This window comes from Nyctereutes procyonoides, unplaced genomic scaffold (genome assembly GCF_905146905.1).
Source record: "Nyctereutes procyonoides isolate TBG_1078 unplaced genomic scaffold, NYPRO_anot_genome, whole genome shotgun sequence".
In the NCBI taxonomy this organism is placed as follows: Eukaryota; Metazoa; Chordata; class Mammalia; order Carnivora; family Canidae; genus Nyctereutes; species Nyctereutes procyonoides.
The window spans coordinates 44,767,949-44,788,252 of NW_026575024.1; the positions used below are offsets into that span (position 1 = coordinate 44,767,949).

The 20,304-nt window shown below is 40.5% G+C and overlaps 2 protein-coding genes across 2 annotated transcripts in view; both read left to right on the forward strand.

Annotated features, from left to right (window-relative positions):
• Window positions 1-20,304, forward strand: part of CFAP61 (cilia and flagella associated protein 61) — a 277,336-nt gene that overhangs the window by 183,610 nt on the left and 73,422 nt on the right. The window contains exon 21 of the mRNA XM_055306706.1: window positions 7,827-8,001. Within this exon, the coding sequence (XP_055162681.1) occupies window positions 7,827-8,001 (175 nt within the window). The remainder of the gene's footprint in view (window positions 1-7,826; window positions 8,002-20,304) is intronic.
• On the forward strand, window positions 16,134-18,673 carry LOC129496222 (ubiquitin-conjugating enzyme E2 R2-like). Its single transcript, XM_055304291.1, has 2 exons — window positions 16,134-17,027; window positions 18,554-18,673. The coding sequence occupies exons 1-2, from the start codon at window positions 16,134-16,136 to the stop codon at window positions 18,671-18,673; spliced, it is 1,014 nt and encodes a 337-aa protein (XP_055160266.1).

Consider the following 20,304-nt stretch of genomic DNA (forward strand, 5'->3'; position numbering starts at 1 on the left):
TAAAGGGAGTTCCAATTTAATTTTTCCAGAAGGACCATACAAATTAAAGGTACATAGAGTGATACAAAAAAAGCTGCTGAATTCACTAGGGAGGGCTTCCAGTTCTTATTCATTTTCCTATTTCCTTCTCTTCAACTCTCCCATGGTTTTGTCCCAATTTTGTGATTTAAATAAAAAATTTTTAATGATGAAAATAAAGCTTAAATCCAAAGCAAGAAGACAACCTGTTATAAAATATCATCACAAACTTTAACCTCTAAATAGAACCTTAAATGGCATGAATCATTCTAAAATATTAAGCAATATTTTTGATATTCAAATACATATCATTTAAGTTTTTAATCAGACAACCCATGCACAAAATAAAAGATTACTCTTTGCTGCGGGGCTTGTGTCTACCTCCAAGCCCTTTCTCTAGGGGCAACCACTTGGAGGGATTTCTGTTGTTAGTTCCTTTAGGGGTTAACCCAAGAACTCCAAGTAATGTATTTAAAGAAGTTTCATTTTTGACCTGTCAACTCCTGACAGTATCTATGACCTTTCCATTTTGGAAGATGAAGCTTTGTCTAGCTCATATTCGGTACCCGCTAACCCCCCTTCCCACCATGCCTACTGATTGGGTGGGGGTTTTTTTGGTGGGCACATGCCAGTGCTCATGCACAAGCTCTGAAATAGCTTACAACTGAGGTCTCCACAGCTTGTGGGGAGCCATGGAGAGACAGACAGATGCCTCCCGTCCCAGGTTTTGAGTCCTCTCAGCAAGAGGAAGAATAAAAATTTGTTAACTCTCGAGGACTCTTAAAGGGCTGATGCTCCCTAAAAGCCAGCAGGTGGGGCAAGAGTATCCCACCAGGCAAGAGAGTGAGTTGGGAATGTTAGTTATGTTGATCTTGGTGTGGGTCAGCAATATGATGTGGTCTCCACAGAGGCTAATTATGTCCTTGGTGGGGTAAAAAAAGCAGGGCATCCAGAATGGCGCAGGCCCAGGTGAGAGCTGCTACAAACAGCTAAAAAGAAAACTGCATATGCCACTTTGGCTCTTGTGATGTAAGAGCTGAGAGGTACCCTCAATGTCCTAGAGCAGCACTATGATGAAGAGACCTCACTGTGTTTGGGATGATTAAAGGGGAAAAATAACATCCCAAGAGATGGGGTCTGCATTTGTTCCCCTTGAATCTGGGCAGGCTTGTGACTGTCTTGATTGATGAGTACAAGGGAAATGATGTGGTGTGACTTCTGAGGCAAGTCAAGGGCCAGGCAGGATCTCCTTGTTTGTGGCAACAGTGGCTCCTAGAGCCCTGAAAGGCCATGTAAGAAGTCCAGCTGCCTACCCTGTGATCATCACATTGGACATACCATGCATGGGTTCTCCAGCTGAGCCCAGCCATCCAAGCCATCACTGACAAAGCACCCACCACATGGGTGAAGCCACCTTGGACCCTCCACCAGCTGAATATCACCAAGTGACCTCTGTTGTTAACAGATGGAATGAAGGAATTGCCCAGCCAAACTCTACCCACATTTCTGGCCCACAAAATCATGAAAAGTAATAAAATGGTGTTTGCTTAAGCCACTGTTTTGGTGTGAGTTTGTTGCGTAGCAAGATGCTCCTTGAACAAAAGAATAATGTGAAATAAGAGAAAGGGAACAACATCTGGAAAAATCAGAAAAAGAGCATACTCTTCTCAATATTCCAAAATGCATTATTCACACACACAAGCACACACACACACACACACACACACACACACACACACACACTGTAGGCATGGTTCATCCTCCTCCGTACAATTTGATCACCTAGGCTCCGAATTGGGGGCTAAAGCCATCTGAAGAGTAGAAGCTGAGCTGAGAAGGCCACAGAATTATTATATGGAAAGGAAGATGGGTAAGAAAGGGTTGAAATTAAATCCCTATCAACTTGCTGACTAATATTAGATGCTGAAGACAAACCACCAAGCTCCCCTGGAGAGCAGAGGCAGAGGGCAAAGGGCAAAGGATACATTTGGCAGAAGAGATGAGAAGGTGTGATCAACATGGAGACAATGTATATTGATCATTGGTTTTCTCAAAGAAGACACCATGACAAATGGAATAGAGACAAAGATATGCTAGGAGAAGAATTTCCTTGCCCAAACACCATATTGTCCAGTTGGGCACATTCCAGGCAAAATCAAGAAAAATTTTCTCAGTTATATTTTGATGAAATTTTGGTTCTGTGGGAATGGTAGGGAAAAAAATGAACAAATTTCAGGAGAAAAAATAACAGACTACTGACCTTCCCCCACAAAAAGAACAAAAAGACAGGCACCTCAACATTACCTTTCTAGGAAGAAATAGCATAAGAACATGAAACTAGCCACAGAATTTTGAAGAGAATGTGGTGATTCAATAACTATATGCCCACCAAAGTATATTTGAAGACAGCAAAAAGGTGTTATTTTGTGTGTAAAGCCTCAGAAGAATGGTCTTCTGTGTTCTGTAATGTGTACTCCAAATAAATGAGGCAGAAAGGAAAATGTAAGACTTCATGATAGTTTAAGAGATAAGTGACAAGCATTGGTCACTTATTTAATTATTAAATTAAAAGATAATTATTTAAAAGTTTGTAAGTCTGTTGGTAAGTCTGAGAATAAATGCAAAATGAGTAATAATGAATGCCAATCTAATCTAATTAAGACTAATCTAATTAAGACTAAGTTGTTTGAAAATAGGGAGAGAGGTGGCCAGGGAGAAATAAGAATTGTCTGAAGTAGAGGAACCCAAAGGTAATAATTTAATTTTCTTATATGTAGAAAGAATAAGATTAACAATGCTTTTGAACAGCATGAGTAAATTCACCCTATGAACCCCACAAGAGATAAGACAGGATATTTGTGTGACCCCAGGGAAGAAAACAAAGAAATAGCCACAGTGCTTTAAACAGTATAAACCAGAATGGCATTAGGAAACATAACAGTTACAATGGGGAATGCCATGGTTTTAGTGCTTGTTACAGCAAGGTTCTGTGTTTGTACAAAATTCAAAATATAAGAGAAATACCAAATGAAATGACACCCAAGGTTTCAAAATGAAATGATAGTGAAAAGTGCACCAGAAAAAGGTATCAATGCAAATTCAAGCAGCAGCAGCAGTAGCAACAACAATATTATATCCAACAAAGCAGAATTAATTAGAGAAAGAAAAATACTAATGTCAACAAAGGGTACGATTCGTGACAGCAATACAGAGGTGAGGAGCTCGTTACATGTTGAACATGATCATGTCAAAGAACATATCACAAAAACAGAGGTGTCCTGGAGTATTTGTTTCTTGGAGTCACATTTAAGATGGGAAAAATCAAGCTAAAGCACATCCAGAGACTCTCAGTCACCCAGATGTTTAGCCACAGGGGTGAGGATTCAGGATGGCACTCCTCAAATACTTGAAGGGTGTGTGCATGCAGAAAACAGATCAGACTTGTACATCAAGGCCCTGGGAAGCCGACTGAAGATGGACCACCAGACATAATGGGAATACAGTGCTTATTCATCCTACGAAACAACTTCCTAAGAGTCAGGGTCTCCTCCAAGGGGGAATGTCCTGCCCTCAAGACAGCGAGCACGCCATGGCAGGCCTTCTAAGGCAGTAGGAACACCTGACAGAGGTTGAGGGACTGCCACATGTGTTAACTCACATAGTTCTTGCAGTCTCCAAGGTAAGGTCCATGCTGCTTGCATCCCCATTTAATGGATGAGGGAGCCAAGGTGCAGTGAAGCTGAAGTGATTTGTCTAGGGTCAGATGACGACAAAATGACAGACTGGGATTTAAATGAGTGCTCTAAACTGAGTTCTTTACTATTGTCCCTGTCTCTCTCTTCTCTTTCTCTTTCTCTGTCCCTTCCTCTCTTTTTCTCCTCCCACCCTCCTTCACTCACAGTTGTGATTTGGGAATTATACTTGGTGGCTTTTAAAGTCTTTACAACACAGACTACCTTTCTTTCTTTCTTCTTTCTTTCTTTCTTTCTTCTTTCTTTTCTTTCTTTCTTTCTTTCTTTCTTCTTTCTTTCTTCTTCTTTCTTTCTTCTTTCTTTCTTTCTTTCTTTCTTCTTTCTTTCTTTCTTTCTTCTTTCTTTCTTTCTTTCTTTCTTTCTCATTAAAAATATTTGGAGAAAAGCAATTCAGGTGTGGTAGGGTGGCTCCCTGATGGCATCAGGAACTCAGACCCTTCTATCTTTTGTTCTTCCATCCTTACTAAATGGCTTCCATTCTCAGCATCTTGTGGTGACTGCTGTGGCTCCAGCCATTCCATTTGCAAGAAGTAGGGAGGAGGAAGGACTAGAACAGAATGACTTTTCCAATTGCCCCACCCAAGGACACCTGCTAATAAATTTCTTGATACCTGTTAGGTCACTAGTTTGGAAATGTAGTTTTCCAGCTAGGTGTATTTTCAGGAGCCTGTTACTAAAGAAAGAAGGAGGGAGGGAGGGAGGGAAGGAGGGAGGAGGGAGGGAGGGAGAGAGAGAAAAAAGAAAGAAAGATGGATATTGAGGGGGCCACCAGCAGGCCCTGCCACCGTAAGTTATTAACTTGCTAAGGGAATGGGGTGGCTGAAGGGCTCTCATCAGTGAGGGCTGCTGGGCTGTTCAATTCCAAACATCTGATGGGATGGTCGACAAGTCGCCCACTACTGGCCAGTCATTAGCAGCAGTTTAGTTAACAGCAGAACACTCTAGTATGTGAAATGCACCCATGCTTTCCTATTAAATTTTATTCTCTCCCTTACTTTGATGAAATAATATGATTTTTTTCCATAGATTTTTTTAATTTACTGAGTTCTCAGTTCTATGTGGACAAATTAATTGGCCTTAGGATTTAAAATCCTAGTTTCAGTTTTGCCTAGTTTTGCTTAGTCTGTGAAAATGCCATTGTGTGAATATGAAAACTACATTATCCCATTAATTTTCCTTTAATTTCTAGAATTCTTTAACTTAGAAGTGTGTAAAAACAATTCTGCACTCTAGGTACACATGAGAATCATATGGGTTATCAGAATGCAATTACATTTTAGGATGGCAGTAGGTAAGCTGATTTTCATTTTGGACCTTATTCTTTGCCCCTCCCCCTTCCTTGTTTTTTCATGAAAACGTTTACCATTTGGAATGATAACTCATTGAAAGTTTTATAAATTGAGTAGCTCTCAATTTGTTCTTCAGTGCTGCCATTTTCTACCAAGGACTTTCCTGATTCATTAAAGCATGACCTGCTAGATGGGTGTACTATTACCTAAATTTCATTTTCTTTTATACTACAGTGCTCACTGGAGTTCTGATGGGGTTTTGAACCTCCAAAGCTACAGCATTCAATATTATGCATATGAAATCATTTTCTGGAGTCTTATGTGGACTGCTTTATAATACTTATGAATATGAAAATGCCAAAATTTATTGTGATTTTGCTAATAAACAAATAATATTGCTAATAAGAAAATTTCACCTCCACAATTGTAATTGCAGTAAATGACCACTAATTCCTGAGTTGTTCCTTTTTACTAAATGTAATTTTACTGCAGGCTCTTTAAGAGAAAGGACATGTAGCTTTAAAAATTGATTTTTTTAAGCTATTTAATCCTATTTGAAAATGAATAGAATGCATCAAAATAATCTACAAGGCTTATTAAAGAAGGACATAACCAAAAAGTTTCCTAAATGTTATCTGAGATTTAGTGAAGCCTGGTTTCTTCAAGCACCAGCCAGCATTCACATCTACCCCATATAAAAGGCATTTTCTGCACTTGTCAAGGGAGAAAGAATCTCCTCTACACCCACAGAAGTTTCTATTGCAAGTGAAATTTTTGCCTATCATCTCTGTAAAATGATCCCTGACTCACAGCCAGTGGGCCTTACGACATGAGTATGCAAGGCAGCTGGTGCAGGTCTTCTCACAGAGCCCTTGATTGCCTTTAAGTCTCGCTCCAGGTACAGGCCCCTTCTCTTCCATTTAATCTCTCCTGGTCACCAAATAAAAATCAGAGCAGTGAGTTGCTAGCCCATGGGGCAAACTAATGCCACTGTGCTATTTTACTTGGCTTTCACGATGGCATTTGTTTGATTCTAATTTGAACCAAAATAATGAAAAAATTGAGTCCACATTTAATTTTTATTATTATTTTTATTTTTTTATTTACGATAGTCATACAGAGAGAGAGAGAGAGAGAGAGGCAGAGACACAGGCACAGGGAGAAGCAGGCTCCATGCACCGGGAGCCCGACGTGGGACTCGATCCCGGGTCTCCAGGATCGCGCCCTGGGCCAAAGGCAGGCGCCAAACCGCTGCGCCACCCAGGGATCCCTCAAGTCCACATTTAAAAAAAGTATCTGGCATCTCCTGAGAAATCAGATCTGGCCACACTGAACCCATACTCTACCCTGGCACCAAGTGTATTGAGTTGAGTTGTGGCCAAATGCTGGCCAGGGCCTGGGCCTTCGAGTTTGCTAGAGTACATTCAACACTAAAGACAAGCATCAGCCTTTATGGTTTACTGTTGCTTTTCCTATACTCGAGCAAGTGTCTGCCTCCACTCATGTCTGTGTCAAAAGGGAAAGAACAGAAGTTTTCCTCAGAGGGTTGTGTTGAGACAGAGACAGAGAGGAGAGAGAGGGAGGGAAGAAGGGAGAGAGACAGAGGGAGAATATTTCTCTGACAAAGTGAAAAATAATTCTATACTTTTCATGCCTAAATAGTAGTCCACTTCTTTCATTTTCTTTTCTGCCTATGCCCTCTAGGCACTTGGATTTCAACCCCTGATATAATTGCCTCTGTGCAGACTTTTTGATCAAAATAGCTATTCCAAATCCTGTTCCATGTGTGCTTTCGTGGCCCTTGCCACTTCTGGCTGAAGAGATGGATTCTAGGGTCCCTCCCCCTGATCCTGGCCAGGCTTTTATGATGACTTACATGAATAGGACATGGTAGAAGGGACACTCCTCCATTTCCAAGACTAGGTTGGAAAAAAACATGGAGCTCTTTGTACTGGTTCTCTCAGAACACTTGCCCTCAGAACCCAGACACCATGTTGTGAGGAAGCCCAAGCCCCATAGAGAGGCACATGTGATGTTTGTGCCAGCACTCCAGCCAAGATCCCAGTCCGAGGTTAGCATTAGTTGCTGAACCTATAGTGGCAACTTGCTATCATTTTTTAAATTTTTTTTAAATTTTTTTTTATTTACTTATGATAGTCACAGAGAGAGAGAGAGAGAGGCAGAGACACAGGCAGAGGGAGAAGCAGGCTCCATGCACCGGGAGCCTGACGTGGGATTCGATCCCGGGTCTCCAGGATCGCGCCCCGAGCCAAAGGCAGGCGCCAAACCGCTGCGCCACCCAGGGATCCCGCTATCATTTTTTAATACCTGGCATGTTTTCTGGAGGGAAATAAAGGAGTGAGATGGTTTATCTCCAGATGAATCCAGCCCCCAGCCATCAAGTCACCTGCAGGCTATGAGTCTTCTCAGCTGACACCTCCACCTTGCCCTTGTCTGAATTACTGACCTACAGAACATATGAGCCTAGTAAATGGTGGTCTTGCACCACTGGATTTTGGAATAATTTGTTACGTGGCATTAGCTAACCAGAGCAATGCCTTCTGAGAATTGTCTCTGAGTGGTCATTCCACCTGGTTCTTGCTTTTTCTTTTTCAAGTAAAACCTGATTGTATCTGAGGATAGAAAAGGGCATACCTATGCTAGAGATTGCTATGGTTATTTAATTAAATTAACTCATGCATTTATTGCTGTGTCAGTGCCTCACTTACTACCACTGAAATAAGCACGTCTCTGTAACATACCTCAGGTCCCATGCCCTACAGGGGCTGATATTAATCAACACCTGACAAACAGAGAGATTCCAAACAGTGGGAAGCAGCGATACACCGATAAAGTTCCTTGCAATCATTTCACTCTCAATGATGAAGAAGATTGCTGTAAGGCCCTGAGTTGGATAAGGAGCAACTCCATCATCACAGAAGGTAAGGATGTTGGTAACTGTGCATCTTTGCAGAATCGCTTTTTATTTTTATAATGAGTCTCATTCTTCATCTAGTTCCAGTATATAATTAGTGCCTAATTAATTCCAACCAAATCATTCATCTGTCATGCTTTGTTTTCCAGATTAATTTACAACTTGTTGTCATTTTTGGATACCCCGCATGTTTGCTGGGGAAAAGAAAAAGGCTTGAGATAGTTTAATTATCTATAATTATTTTATTACACAAAATGAATATCCGAAGAGCAAAGCATGGCTAAAATCATTAACTAATTAAAGAATAATTTAATAAGCAAACATGTTTAGCAATTATATGGAAAATATGTCTCCTTTTGTGAAGCCGAAAAGACCTAGGAAGAAAAAGAAAGGTCTGCATTGGAAGGGCTCTTTTCTTCCCTTCCCGATCCATTGTTCTCTTTCTTGGGGTTTTGTGCACAAAACACACATATTCGAGTTGTATGCCACTTTGTGAATCGAAATGAGACAGTAAAAGATTTGAACAAATGCCTCTGCCACTCAAAAGTGTTTTCTCAAGCATCTTCTTCTCTATTGCTTGGATTAAATTGAAATTGTTTGACTAGTATAACAACCAAAATAGGGCCTGGCTACCTATTTGTCCTTAATTGAAATCTGGAAGTCAAGTTTTGAAGATGACAAAGTGCAGCCCCTTTGTTTTAACCTAAATCACCGACCCCAGGGAGGTTGGGTGACTGGGTTGGCTTATACAACTACCCATGACAGCCTGTAGTTCCAGGTGATCCACGGATGTGAAAAAACACTAAGTACTTATCATCTGGGGATCAATATGTCAAATTAAATGTATTAATTTTTAATGTAATTATTTAAATACAATTTAATGATACTAGTTAATATAATTAATATATTCAAATTGAATATAATTTCTCCTGATCTTTGGTGGAAGATTTAGGGATTAATTAACTTATGTTATGTTACTACACTTACTCCATTAGAAATTGAAAAAATGGGTCTCAAGTGACACAGTACATTACTGGATTCAGTACATTACTGGATTTGCTAATATTTTATAGGCTATTTGATCTAAATGTGAGTCAGATTGGCCTATCATTTTCTCTTATAAGCTTTACATGTCCAATAAAGGGTATGCTAGTCTCACCAAGTGTTTTTTTGGAAGCTATCTACATTTTTCTAGGGTCTGAAATACGTAGTGTAACCTAAAAGGTAGACAGAAATAACCCATAAAACCAAGTGGGTCTGGAACCTTTGGGCAGAGGTGAGATACATAGATATACATTGGACTCAGATTTAAAACTTCTCAAGTCTTCTCACATTGCCTCACAACTTGGTATTGTTTTCAGTTTTGCATCTGTATGTGTTTAAACCTGTTTCAATATTTTAGTCGTTTTTTTAAATCACTGTCCTATGATCCACATAGACTTAAGGAATTCTTAATTTGGGGATCTGCAAACTTTTACAGTAAACTTCAGATAGCAAATATATTGGACTTTGCAGGCTCTGTGGCCTCTATCCACCCACTCATTTCTGCCATTGCAGCAAGAAAGACAATACATAAATAAATGGGCAAGGCTGTGTTCCGTAAGACTTCACAAAAATAGATGATGAACCATAGTTTGCAGAACCTGCTTTTATGCATAGGATTTATGACAAATCATTACCATTTCATCAAGTCTGGGCCTCAAATTGTAACTTAAACTCCCTGAGAGCTCAAAAGTCCATGGTTCAACACAAAATATGCAGTGTGTTTTAGGACTATCACCAATCCTGCAGTGTTTTAACTTTGAACAGTTGCCTATTTTTGACATTATGGATAAAGAGTATTTTGACCAAAAAAAAGCCCCTTGAAAGTGGCAGTGCAGGTTCTTTAGGTTGAACATTTATGGCAGAGAATTTAAAAATCTCCAAACAACAAGCACTGTGCTCTCCTTCAGATGCCTATTCTTTCATGCTCTTGGTTGTCAGATGGGGGAAGAGCATCTGTGCTATTCTGATCACTTGACTAGTTGTCAGGGATGGTGTTACTCTGAGGCCCACTTAAAGGGAAATAAATGCTTTTGCAAGATTTAAGAATGTCTTTCATCAACCACTGCATAAAACCCCTCTGAGTGCCTGTTTTGTCTATTGAACAACCAAGATAAGGAGTATATAGAAATTAGTTTCTTGTCTTCTATGTAGGCTATTTTCCCCAAGTTCAGTGGTAATGACATTCCCAGGGCATCTCTCAAGAAGGTGCTCCTAACTCTCAAATGCTGGGCCCAGGCTCTGGGAGACATTTGAGAAACTCAACCCTGCCACATTAATTCAACTCTGTGTGGTGCTTCTTTTCCAGTGGCTTTTCATACAAGAAAAGTTAGGAAGAAAAATGTTAACCTCCTGCTTGAAGGAAGCTCTTTCTCTTTGTAGCTTTTCCACAATTAGAGTCCTATCAAACTTGAATTTAATTAGTCCCATTCCAGATCATATCTTCCTCATATGGGTTGCTGTGAGGATTATATTTCATGCCCAACTCAGGACAGTGTGCCACACATAGTAAGAATTCAGTAATACAGGCTGCCATCTGCATTATTGTTACTACTGCTAGGTGCCACGAGGTTGTTGCCCTGCACTGAGGGTTACACAGAGTGTAGTCTCAGCCCCTGATAATAGCACAGTCTGGGACACAGTCTACACAAAAAATGGGAGATCCGCGTATACCAGGGATCGACCCAGCTGTAGTGAGACACAGGGTCCTTCACGAGAGCCCTAGAACAGCAGTTTGGAGAAAGAGGACTGAGTTCAGCCTTAAAGAACAGCAGGGTAACTAAACAGAGAGACAAGCTGGGGGAGTGGTAATTGTCCCGGACAGACCCTTAGAGGGCAGCAGGTGGAGGACAGCAGGGCCCAGCTGGTTTAACTGGTTACTTTTTTAGGGGTTGGGGAGCTAGTGAAGGGGGATAACCAGTGCACATGACAGCACTTGAGGAAGGTGAACCTCCCATCTGTGGCACCCATTGGGTAGAGAGAAAGCCATCCAGAAGGAACAGGTGGGAGAAGACTGTGTAGCCCGCTGAAGGTGGGTTGGCCGTGCATGCAGGTGAGGGCTGCTGCCGCCACTTCTAGATCATATTCAGGTCAGTTATGGGATGATGGGACCTGAAGCTAGAAACTAGAAGCCTGGCACTTCATGAAGAACCAGCAGGACTACACTCTTGTACACACTGCCATCGCTCCACCTGCCAGCTCTTGCTTCCTCTTCCTGTCACTGTAATGACACAGGGAAGAATGTGGACATCTTTCATGATAGTTGGCTTTTGCTCCCTGGGTGCTCATCTCCTCCTTTCTCAATAGTTCAGTGTGGGGCTGGCGAGAGAGGGCTGACAACAGGACCCTTCCTACAAAAGTCGGAGAAAAAAAATCTCCTGTGTCTCAGTGGCTGTGACTGGGTCACATGTCCATCCTGGAATCCCACATCGGATCCTGGGACACACCAGGCTTGACTTGGTTGAAGTACCAGGACATGAAGGGTGGGGCTTGTTTGTTGAGGATGGTAAAGGGATTGTTCTAGAAAGACAGGTGAATGCTGGGTAGCAGAAGCAATGGATGGTAAGTAGGAGAGGTCAGCTCTGGAATTTCTACCCATTGAAACTACAGATACAGCATCCCCACTGCCCGCAGCACCCCCCATCCATAGGTTGCTTTATCCTGCCTGCCTCCACTTCCAAAGGAGAAATGGTTGATCTGTGATGGAATTAGCCCAGTCTGAAGGAAATTGTTTTCTGGGCTCTAGAGTTGGATAGGTTTATAGATGTAAATTATCCTAAACTATTAGAACTGCTCCAGTGTTGTTGAGAATAGGTGACATCACCAGCTCAAATGTTGCTTTCAACTGCAAACAAAACCTGCAGGTTTCCGCCAGGGGTTTCAGATGGAACCCAGCAACCTAATACATTACAACAGTTTATGGCATTAATTGAAACTAATTGAAATTCATCTGCTATTACCTCTGTACTTTCCATGAAAATGAAAAGTAAGATGAAAGTGAAGTAAAAAAAATAAATAAATAAAACGCCCTTAATGGCCCAAAATGGATCAATTATTTTCATCTTTAGCTAAATACAGTTTACTGCCTTATTAAAAGCATGTTTGTTAGGAAAAGTATAACATTAAAATTCCAGTGCATGAATCACTGAGCAAAGGCTTTGTTATGTTATATTGAATATAGTCTTCCCTTTTTATTTGGCAGAGCAAAATGAGACAGGTCAAGCTTGGGTCATGGAAATCTTATGCTTTGACTAATAAAAAATCAAAACATTCTCTCATCTATTTATAGACATTATATGTTTTTTAAATGAATGTTTATTTCATAATTTACTAATATTCTATGATATGTATTTTAAATTCTTTCATTATCTAGTTATTTGCTAAAGTTAATTATATAGATTAAATGCCAATTAGAAATATGTTACATGTCCATTTGCAAATATAGTGTAGTTGTATTAGCACTCTGAAACCAGACTCGGCAGGTCTGAGTTCTGCTGAACCACCTACTTGCTGTGTGACCTGGAGCTAGATCCTTAGCCAATCTGTCCTTGGTTTTCTGGAGAGCATAGTAAAACATATCTCTTGGGCCTATTCTGAGGTCATAGATAATTACTCTATGTCTCTTTTGAAGTGGAAAAAAGGAAATATAATTCTTCATTAAAATCCAATGGAATATATAAATATGCATAGACATAATTAAAATACATAAATTATAAAATATAGCATATAGTTTTTGTTTTATCTGGCCTTAAACATATACTAACTAGGAAGAAAAATTCATATTAATATCAATGTGCATAAATTTTGGATTGATTTCTTCTAAAGACTGCATCATACATTGAGGTGTGATTTCATGGCCAGACTACCAAATCCAGAAATCCCTTCCTTTTCTTCATTTCACTAGATGGTTTTCATCCTGGGGAATCCTTCATCTTTAGAGTATTGAGCATGATAGTGAAATACATACTTTCTAGGGGGTTAAAATTAAAGCACTCAATTCAAAAGAATAAAATACTTTTTTAGCATCTACTAAAAAATTATTTAAAAGGTTGTTCCATCACTCTTATAGCAAATCCATATCTAAAAAATTTGAAACCATATTTTGTTTTTTGAACTTAACAGGGAGGTCACCTTAAGCATTTCATTTCTCTAAAGCCATGGTACTTTTATTTATTTTTAAATCTTTTATTTTTTTATTCATGAGAGACACAGAGAGATAGGCAGAGGGAGAAGCAGGCTCCATGCAGGGAGCCCGATGTGGGACTTGATCCCAGGACTCCAGGATCACACCCTGGGCCAAAGGCAGGTGCTAAACCGCTGAGCCACCCAGGTGTCCTGGTACTTTCAAATAATAGTAAATTTTGGGGGTGCCTGGCTGGCTCAGTTGGTTAAGTGTCCAACTCTTGATTTCAGCTCAGGTAATGATCTCATCTTCGTGAGACTGAGCCCCACATCAAGCCCCACACTAGACTCAGAGCTCAGCGGGGAGTCTGCTTGAGATTCTCTCCTTCTCTCTCTGCTCCTCCCTGCTCTGCACAGTCTCTCAAATAAATAAATAAATTTTTAAAAAAATAAATAAATATTAGTAAATTTTGTAGCCTCTGAAACTTATTTATCTCCTCCAGGAACTGGGATGATGGAACTGGCCTCATTTCCCCTCTGATTAAGATAAATTGAAGAACCTCCTAAATCTGGGTCCATTATGATAGTTGAAATGTTAGAGGGTCTTTGCCTTACTTTGGTGGTCACAATCAAAGTTGCTAGTGTTTTCATTTATATCTTCAAAGAGCATGTATCAAAAAGCAAGAAGATCACCTTTCCATTTCTGCCAACATTTTAAATGACAAATATTAGTGCTTTTTTGATCTGAGATGGAGAATTGACAGCTTGCAGAGGGTGATTTGAGACCTCACTGCCCCGCCCCTTTCTCCCCAGTTGGGTTGTCAACACTGAAACCCCTCTCTCCTGTTGGCAGCTGCCTTGCACATTTCACCAGGAGGGTTGCTGCAGGTTAGCCATGACAGAATGAGTGAGTGCTCCCCTTGCCAACCTTCATTTCTGGAGCTTTCATATGGTCCTCTTTGTAATGATGCCCTCCTTGTGATCTGCTTCCCATTTCAGATCTGTAATCTTAGTAATGCATAATTTATTCCCTAAAAGGAGCAAACAAGATTGGCCTCCCATAAAAACTGCTCTGATTGTATTCTATTACCCTTTATTGAAAATTCACCTAGACTGCTCTGATCATCAGTTACCATTTACCATTTCAAAGCAGGGCAGCCCACTGTGGTACCTCTGTCACCTATCCAATCAAGTGCAAAAACAGGTCATTTCTTATCCTTAGATTAACTGAGCTTTGGAGAAGACAGTGCCGAGATTTTCTAGCATAAAACTGATAAGCAGGGGAAGTCCCCAGCTTTCCCACTCTATTTGCATCATCTATGCGTAGAAAAGTCAAAAGAATATGTATGATATCCCAGTTATGTGAAGGAGGGCCCTGCAATGTGTTACCCTCCTTATAACCATTTGCAGAGACTCCATGAGTCATAAAGAACCTACATCATGGAAATATGTCGATTAAAGTAAATCTTTGGCTAACTGAAGTTGTCTGGCGTTAAAAGCATGCCATACATGAATATGTATCAGGGGTCCCACATAACCGGGGGCTGGCTCACCCTGTCTGTTCAGTTGTCAGGGTGTTCAGCACCCACAGAACCCCATCTACCACATCTTATCTCATACATTCTGGCTATGATAAAGCTGTCAGACCCAATATCTCCCTGAGGCAAAGCCCTTTCTTCTGTTACTATTCATGGCTGAGTTCACCCATCCTCTCACCTCAGCCTGGAAACCACTTTGTTTCACCTACTTTTAAACTCTCTTCTCACCTACCCAGCGATTGAAGAAATCTGTATCTCCAAGGCTTTCTCTGTTCTTCTGTCTCTCTGCCCCCTCTGTTTTCTCTCTACATTTCCTTTTTTCCCCATCTTCTTTCTTTGATTCAGCTAAAAATTGACGCAACTGTCACAACATGATAGTTATACAAGGGTTAACTTTCTCATAAATCATTCTCATTTCCTTGAGTTTAAGCGCATACCAATATGGCAGAAGTATTACTTCATGCCATTGTGTGGTAGGCACACACAATTTTGGTTACATTTAGGATTAGGTAGGATTTTGTGGGCCTTAATTGGAAACCTAATAACCAAATCTAACATTGTGAAGGGGAACATGCTTCTGTCTTAAAAATCTCAGGTATACAGCTTATCTTGTGGTTGGATGAGGTAGTGCCAACATTATAGTGAATACTAAGTAGAAATATGTAGTAGGAAAATCTGGCCACAAAAATTAAAGCCCAATTAACTTATGGTCAACTGTATGATAAAACCTCAAACGTTCATCTATGTGTGCAGTCAGGAAACATTTTATTACACCCATAGTAGGCTAGGTACTATGCAAGGCTCCAGGGATAACATGGCAGGCAGGACAAACTTGAAGTCATCTCACAGGTAATCTTAGGCATGTAGACAGGGATGTGATGAAGGCAGGGAAGGAAAGGTAGAGACAAGACTACCATGGGCGTCCTGGGGCTTCACCTGGCTGGAGGCTGGAATGTCTGCTTAGATCAAGGCACAACCACAGGCTGTAGTAAGGTCTTGACCCAAGGGCTTCGAAAGTACTTGTTCTATCCCATCTGTGCTAGAAAATTACTTTGACAAATATAAGTAACCATATTTTTGTGTTTAGGTTGTTTTGTCCTGAAATAAATTAACAATCAAAATCTTTGTCTACTAGTTTTATTCTGGGGGAGGCCCCAAAATATAAGACTTTGCTTAGCCTATGAATGATTTCCATGGTTATCTTTTTGCTGTTAGCTTATCAAAAAATTATTTGCCGAGTGTGAGGAAAAAGGCCCGGCCCGCGTCGTGTGTGAGGAGGACGCAGGCCGGCCCACAGGCCGTCTGGGGCCTGGTCCAGCCCGCGGGGTGTGTGAAGACAGGGGCTCGGTGCGGCCCGGCGGAGGGCGAGCTCAGGGGAGGAGCCTCGTCCGGCCGGGCCGGTGCAAGAGGACTGGGGCTCCAGCCCTGCGCCGCTGCGATGGCCCAGCAGCAGATGACCAGCTCGCAGAAGGCCCTAATGCTCGAGCTGAAATCCCTGCAGGAGGAGCCGGTGGAGGGCTTCCGGATCACCCTGGTGGATGAGTCCGACCTCTACAACTGGGAGGTTGCCATCTTCAGACCCCCCAACACCCTCTACGAAGGCGGCTACTTCAAGGCGCACATTAAATTTCCTATGGACTACCCATATTCACCACCTACCTTCAGATTCTTGACCAAAATGTGGCACCCCAACATTTATGAGAATGGAGATGTATGCATTTCGATTCTTCATCCGCCTGTAGATGACCCACAGAGTGGAGAACTGCCCTCTGAAAGGTGGAATCCTACTCAGAATGTCAGGACTATTCTGTTAAGTGTAATCTCATTGCTCAATGAGCCCAACACCTTCTCCCCAGCCAATGTGGATGCTTCGGTTTTGTTCAGGAAATGGAGGGACAGTAAAGGAAAAGACAAAGAATATGCTGAAATCATTAGGAAACAGGTTTCAGCCACTAAAGCTGAAGTAGAAAAAGATGGAGTGAAGGTCCCCACTACCCTGGTGGAATACTGCATCAAAACTAAAGTGCCTTCCAATGACAACAGATCAGATTTGCTTTATGACAACTTGTACGAGGGTGACATCGATGATGAAGATGAGGAGGAGGAAGATGCCGACTGCTATGATGATGATGATTCTGGGAATGAGGAGTCCTTCAGTGCCCCGTACTGCCCTGCCGACTCAGGCCAAAGGGAGGGGAGCAAGTGGGGACCTAGCGGTGGCCCCTCAGCAAAAAACCTATCACCGGGGGTGGGAAAAACAAACATGGCTCCTGCTGACTCCCCTTATGGATCTCAGTTTGCTTCTTTTTATGGACCTCTTAATGGAGAGAAAGTAATCCTCCACAGAATGTCTGAATTCTTGCATTCTTTATCCTTCCATCACTGTATTGATTTTTTTTTCCTTCTTTAAACCCAAACTCTTGCCTCACTTCGTCTCTACAGAGTGTTCACAGCAAAACATGTTTGGTCTGTTTTTAGATTCTTGAAGAATTAAATAGTCTTTCATCGAGACATTTAATGTGTTTAAAGCTGGGAACTCATTTTCCAATGAGTTCACAAATGCTGCATATGCTGAGTAGCAAAAGAAAATGGAAAAAATATATATAAAAACCCCACAAAACAAATATTTTCAAAAAAATTTGCCAAGGTTTAGCTGCTCATTTACGTTAGTGTGTGTGCATTCAATCAGCCCTATGGTGGTGAATTTTATTTCCTTTCCCTTCTTAAGGCTGGGATACAGTGGGCGTCAGGGACTTTGTGCTTATAAGTCTGATAAAATGTGTTCCCTAAGGGCACAGAGCCCCTTCAGCCTCCAGAAAATCATCCTAACACAGGGGGCCTCAGCTACTCTAAGGAGAAAAGATCAGATTTTGTTTTTTGAAATCGATTGGGATCTAAAGCCTGAAATAAATATTCATACTTTACATAGAAAAAAAAATTATTTGCCAGGCATTTGAGTAAAGCCATTGTTATTGGTAACAGCTCTAAATGTTATTGTTTTTCTTGTTTGAGTACAATTGACACATAAAATGTTACATTAGTTTCAGGGTTACAACATAGAGATTCACAACTCTATACCTTATGCTATTATTACTGATGATGATGAAAGTAATAATGCAATAGCAAAGTGCCTGGCTTTGTGCCTGGTGTGTAGGAGTCACAAGATAAACATGAGTGGACTCTAAAAATTCTTTACAAAGTAGAGTGAAAAATGATATAGAAAGGTCTCACAATTGCACAAATATCATGGAAAGAATAATCCCCCTGAGAGTGCAAATATTTAAAGATTTTACTTTTTAAAGTAATCTCTACACCTAATGTGATGCTCAAACCCACAACCCTGAGAACAAGATTTGTGTACTCTGCTGACTGAGTCAGCCAGGTACCCCCAAAGTGCAAACATTTGAAAGGCAAGAGATGGAACTGGCAAAGCTGACTCTGTTACATGGGGTTTTGTTATATTTGTGAAGGGATGTGGTTTGACCTGTGATGTATTTTTATTTATGTTGTACAAAATTATATTAAAATGAGACTCTACTATATTCTGTGGGTATTGAGAGGAATATATGTAAATAATCTTATAAAACACGTTTCAATGAAAACTTTTAGATGGCATTACATAAGCATTTATTTACTATGACCAGTATGACTGTAATAGTTTGGACTATTGTTTGGCAAATATCCACACCCTTTCCCCTCCTACAGTGGGCAGAGTATGCACCTCACTCCTTTGATCCTGTGGATGGCCATGTGACTTGCTTTGCTCAGTGGAATGTTAGTGGACCCACTGCAAGGAGAGGCTTGAAAAGTGAGATGTTGCTCTTGCCCTCCTGTCCTCCTGCACCTCTCCATAAATAGAACATGCCTAAGGTATCTCTTGGTCCAAGGAGGATGCAAGATACATGGTGCAAACCCGATACCAACCACAATGTGGAGCTGGTTGGGCTGACGTCAGCCAGCCTGCAGATGTGCAAGTGAAAAACATTGTCTTCTTCAGCTGCTTACAATCTGTGGGCAACCCTTGCTAGACAGTATCCAGCAACATTGCATGGCCCTGGGTCCCCTGAGCCTATAATGAAAAAAGCCCATCTCACAGTACAGTTACTAAAACCTAACATAAAGAGACTGAAAAAATATTCAAATCTGAATTGTGTGGAGGCCTAAACACTCAAATTTGTTTCTCTGAAAATGAATGTTGTTTTGACATGCTTATTTTAAAAGGGCAGAAGACCTCGAACTTTTGACAGTTTCAGGTTCAAGTTTTGGCTTTCCTGGCAGGCTGATTCTTTGTTGTGCCAGACAGCTAATATTCATGTTTCACAGCAAGTGGAAGCCTCAATAATTTAAGCAAAATGTTGGCTCTTTCAGCCAAGGAAAATGCAGCCCACCGAGGAATGTTGCATTAGAGCATCTGAATAGAAGGAATCATAGCCACAAAATTAGAGGATCTAAGTGAAGACAGGAAGAAAGGACCCCACTCCCTGGCTTCGATGCCTTCTTGTCATTCCGTGTTTGAGCAACAGGCAGTATGGGAGAACTTTCTAGATGCTGTTACCCTCAAAGAAGCAATCTGAAAGTTATCCTAGCTCCTTTTCTCTAAGCAAGTAAGACAAGCCATTACATTCTTTCAGTTTTGGATGGAAATAGATTTTTGCATCTTTTATCCAACCAAATTGAATAAATACACTTACCATTTATTTTGCCTTGTAAAATTTATCTTAATACGATTTCATAAATGAGGAAAAAAAGATTTTCAATGAATAATTTTGTCGTAAAATTGTTACATGTTGCCCTACAAGTGAGTCTACAGCAGTTCCTTTGTAAAAAGGTAAAAATGCCAATTCAAAATAGCATATACATAGCATGTAATACATTTCACTCATTTGATAGTTTGATCTTAAAACTGATGAAATTAGTGGAATAACATATGTAATTACCTCTGTAGTATTTTTTAAAATATAAATATGTAGTTTAGATTGTTACCATCTAAATGCTCTTACACAGGGGAAATTTTTCAAGATTATGTTGCGATTTCATTCTTATGATTGAAAGAACACCCTGCAGTCCCTTTTGCCTAGTCTTGACACCTTACTTCTAAAAATCAGATTATGAATCTTCATAAAATTATCCTTTGAAAGGTAGAATGTTCTAGTCTTTAGTTCTCAAAAAGGGAAGGAGTTCTTTGAAATCAACCCAGTTCAACACTTAAATACTTAAAATATCTGTACCATCACAGCCATGACTATGTGGGTTTGTTGGTGGTTTTTTTTTTTTTTAAACCAGTGTCCTTTTTCATCGCTTAGGAAAAATTTGCAAATACTGCAAACTTTAGTAATTTTTTTTCCTTAAGTGTAGTGACTAGGGAACCAAAACAAGATAAAATGTTTTATTCCAGATGGTTCCATTGAGCATAATTTCAACTTTCAAATTACAGGCCCATAGATGAATGTCCTATTTCTGTATTAAAAGTACTTGACTTACTTTGTGGGATGTTTTGTGCCAATTCTTTACTAAATTATCTTTTGGTCATCGTTGCTAGGTAACACCGCTGGCTTCCAGCAGCTGAAAGGAGGAGGAGGTTATAGGGAACAATTTGGCATTATTAGCAT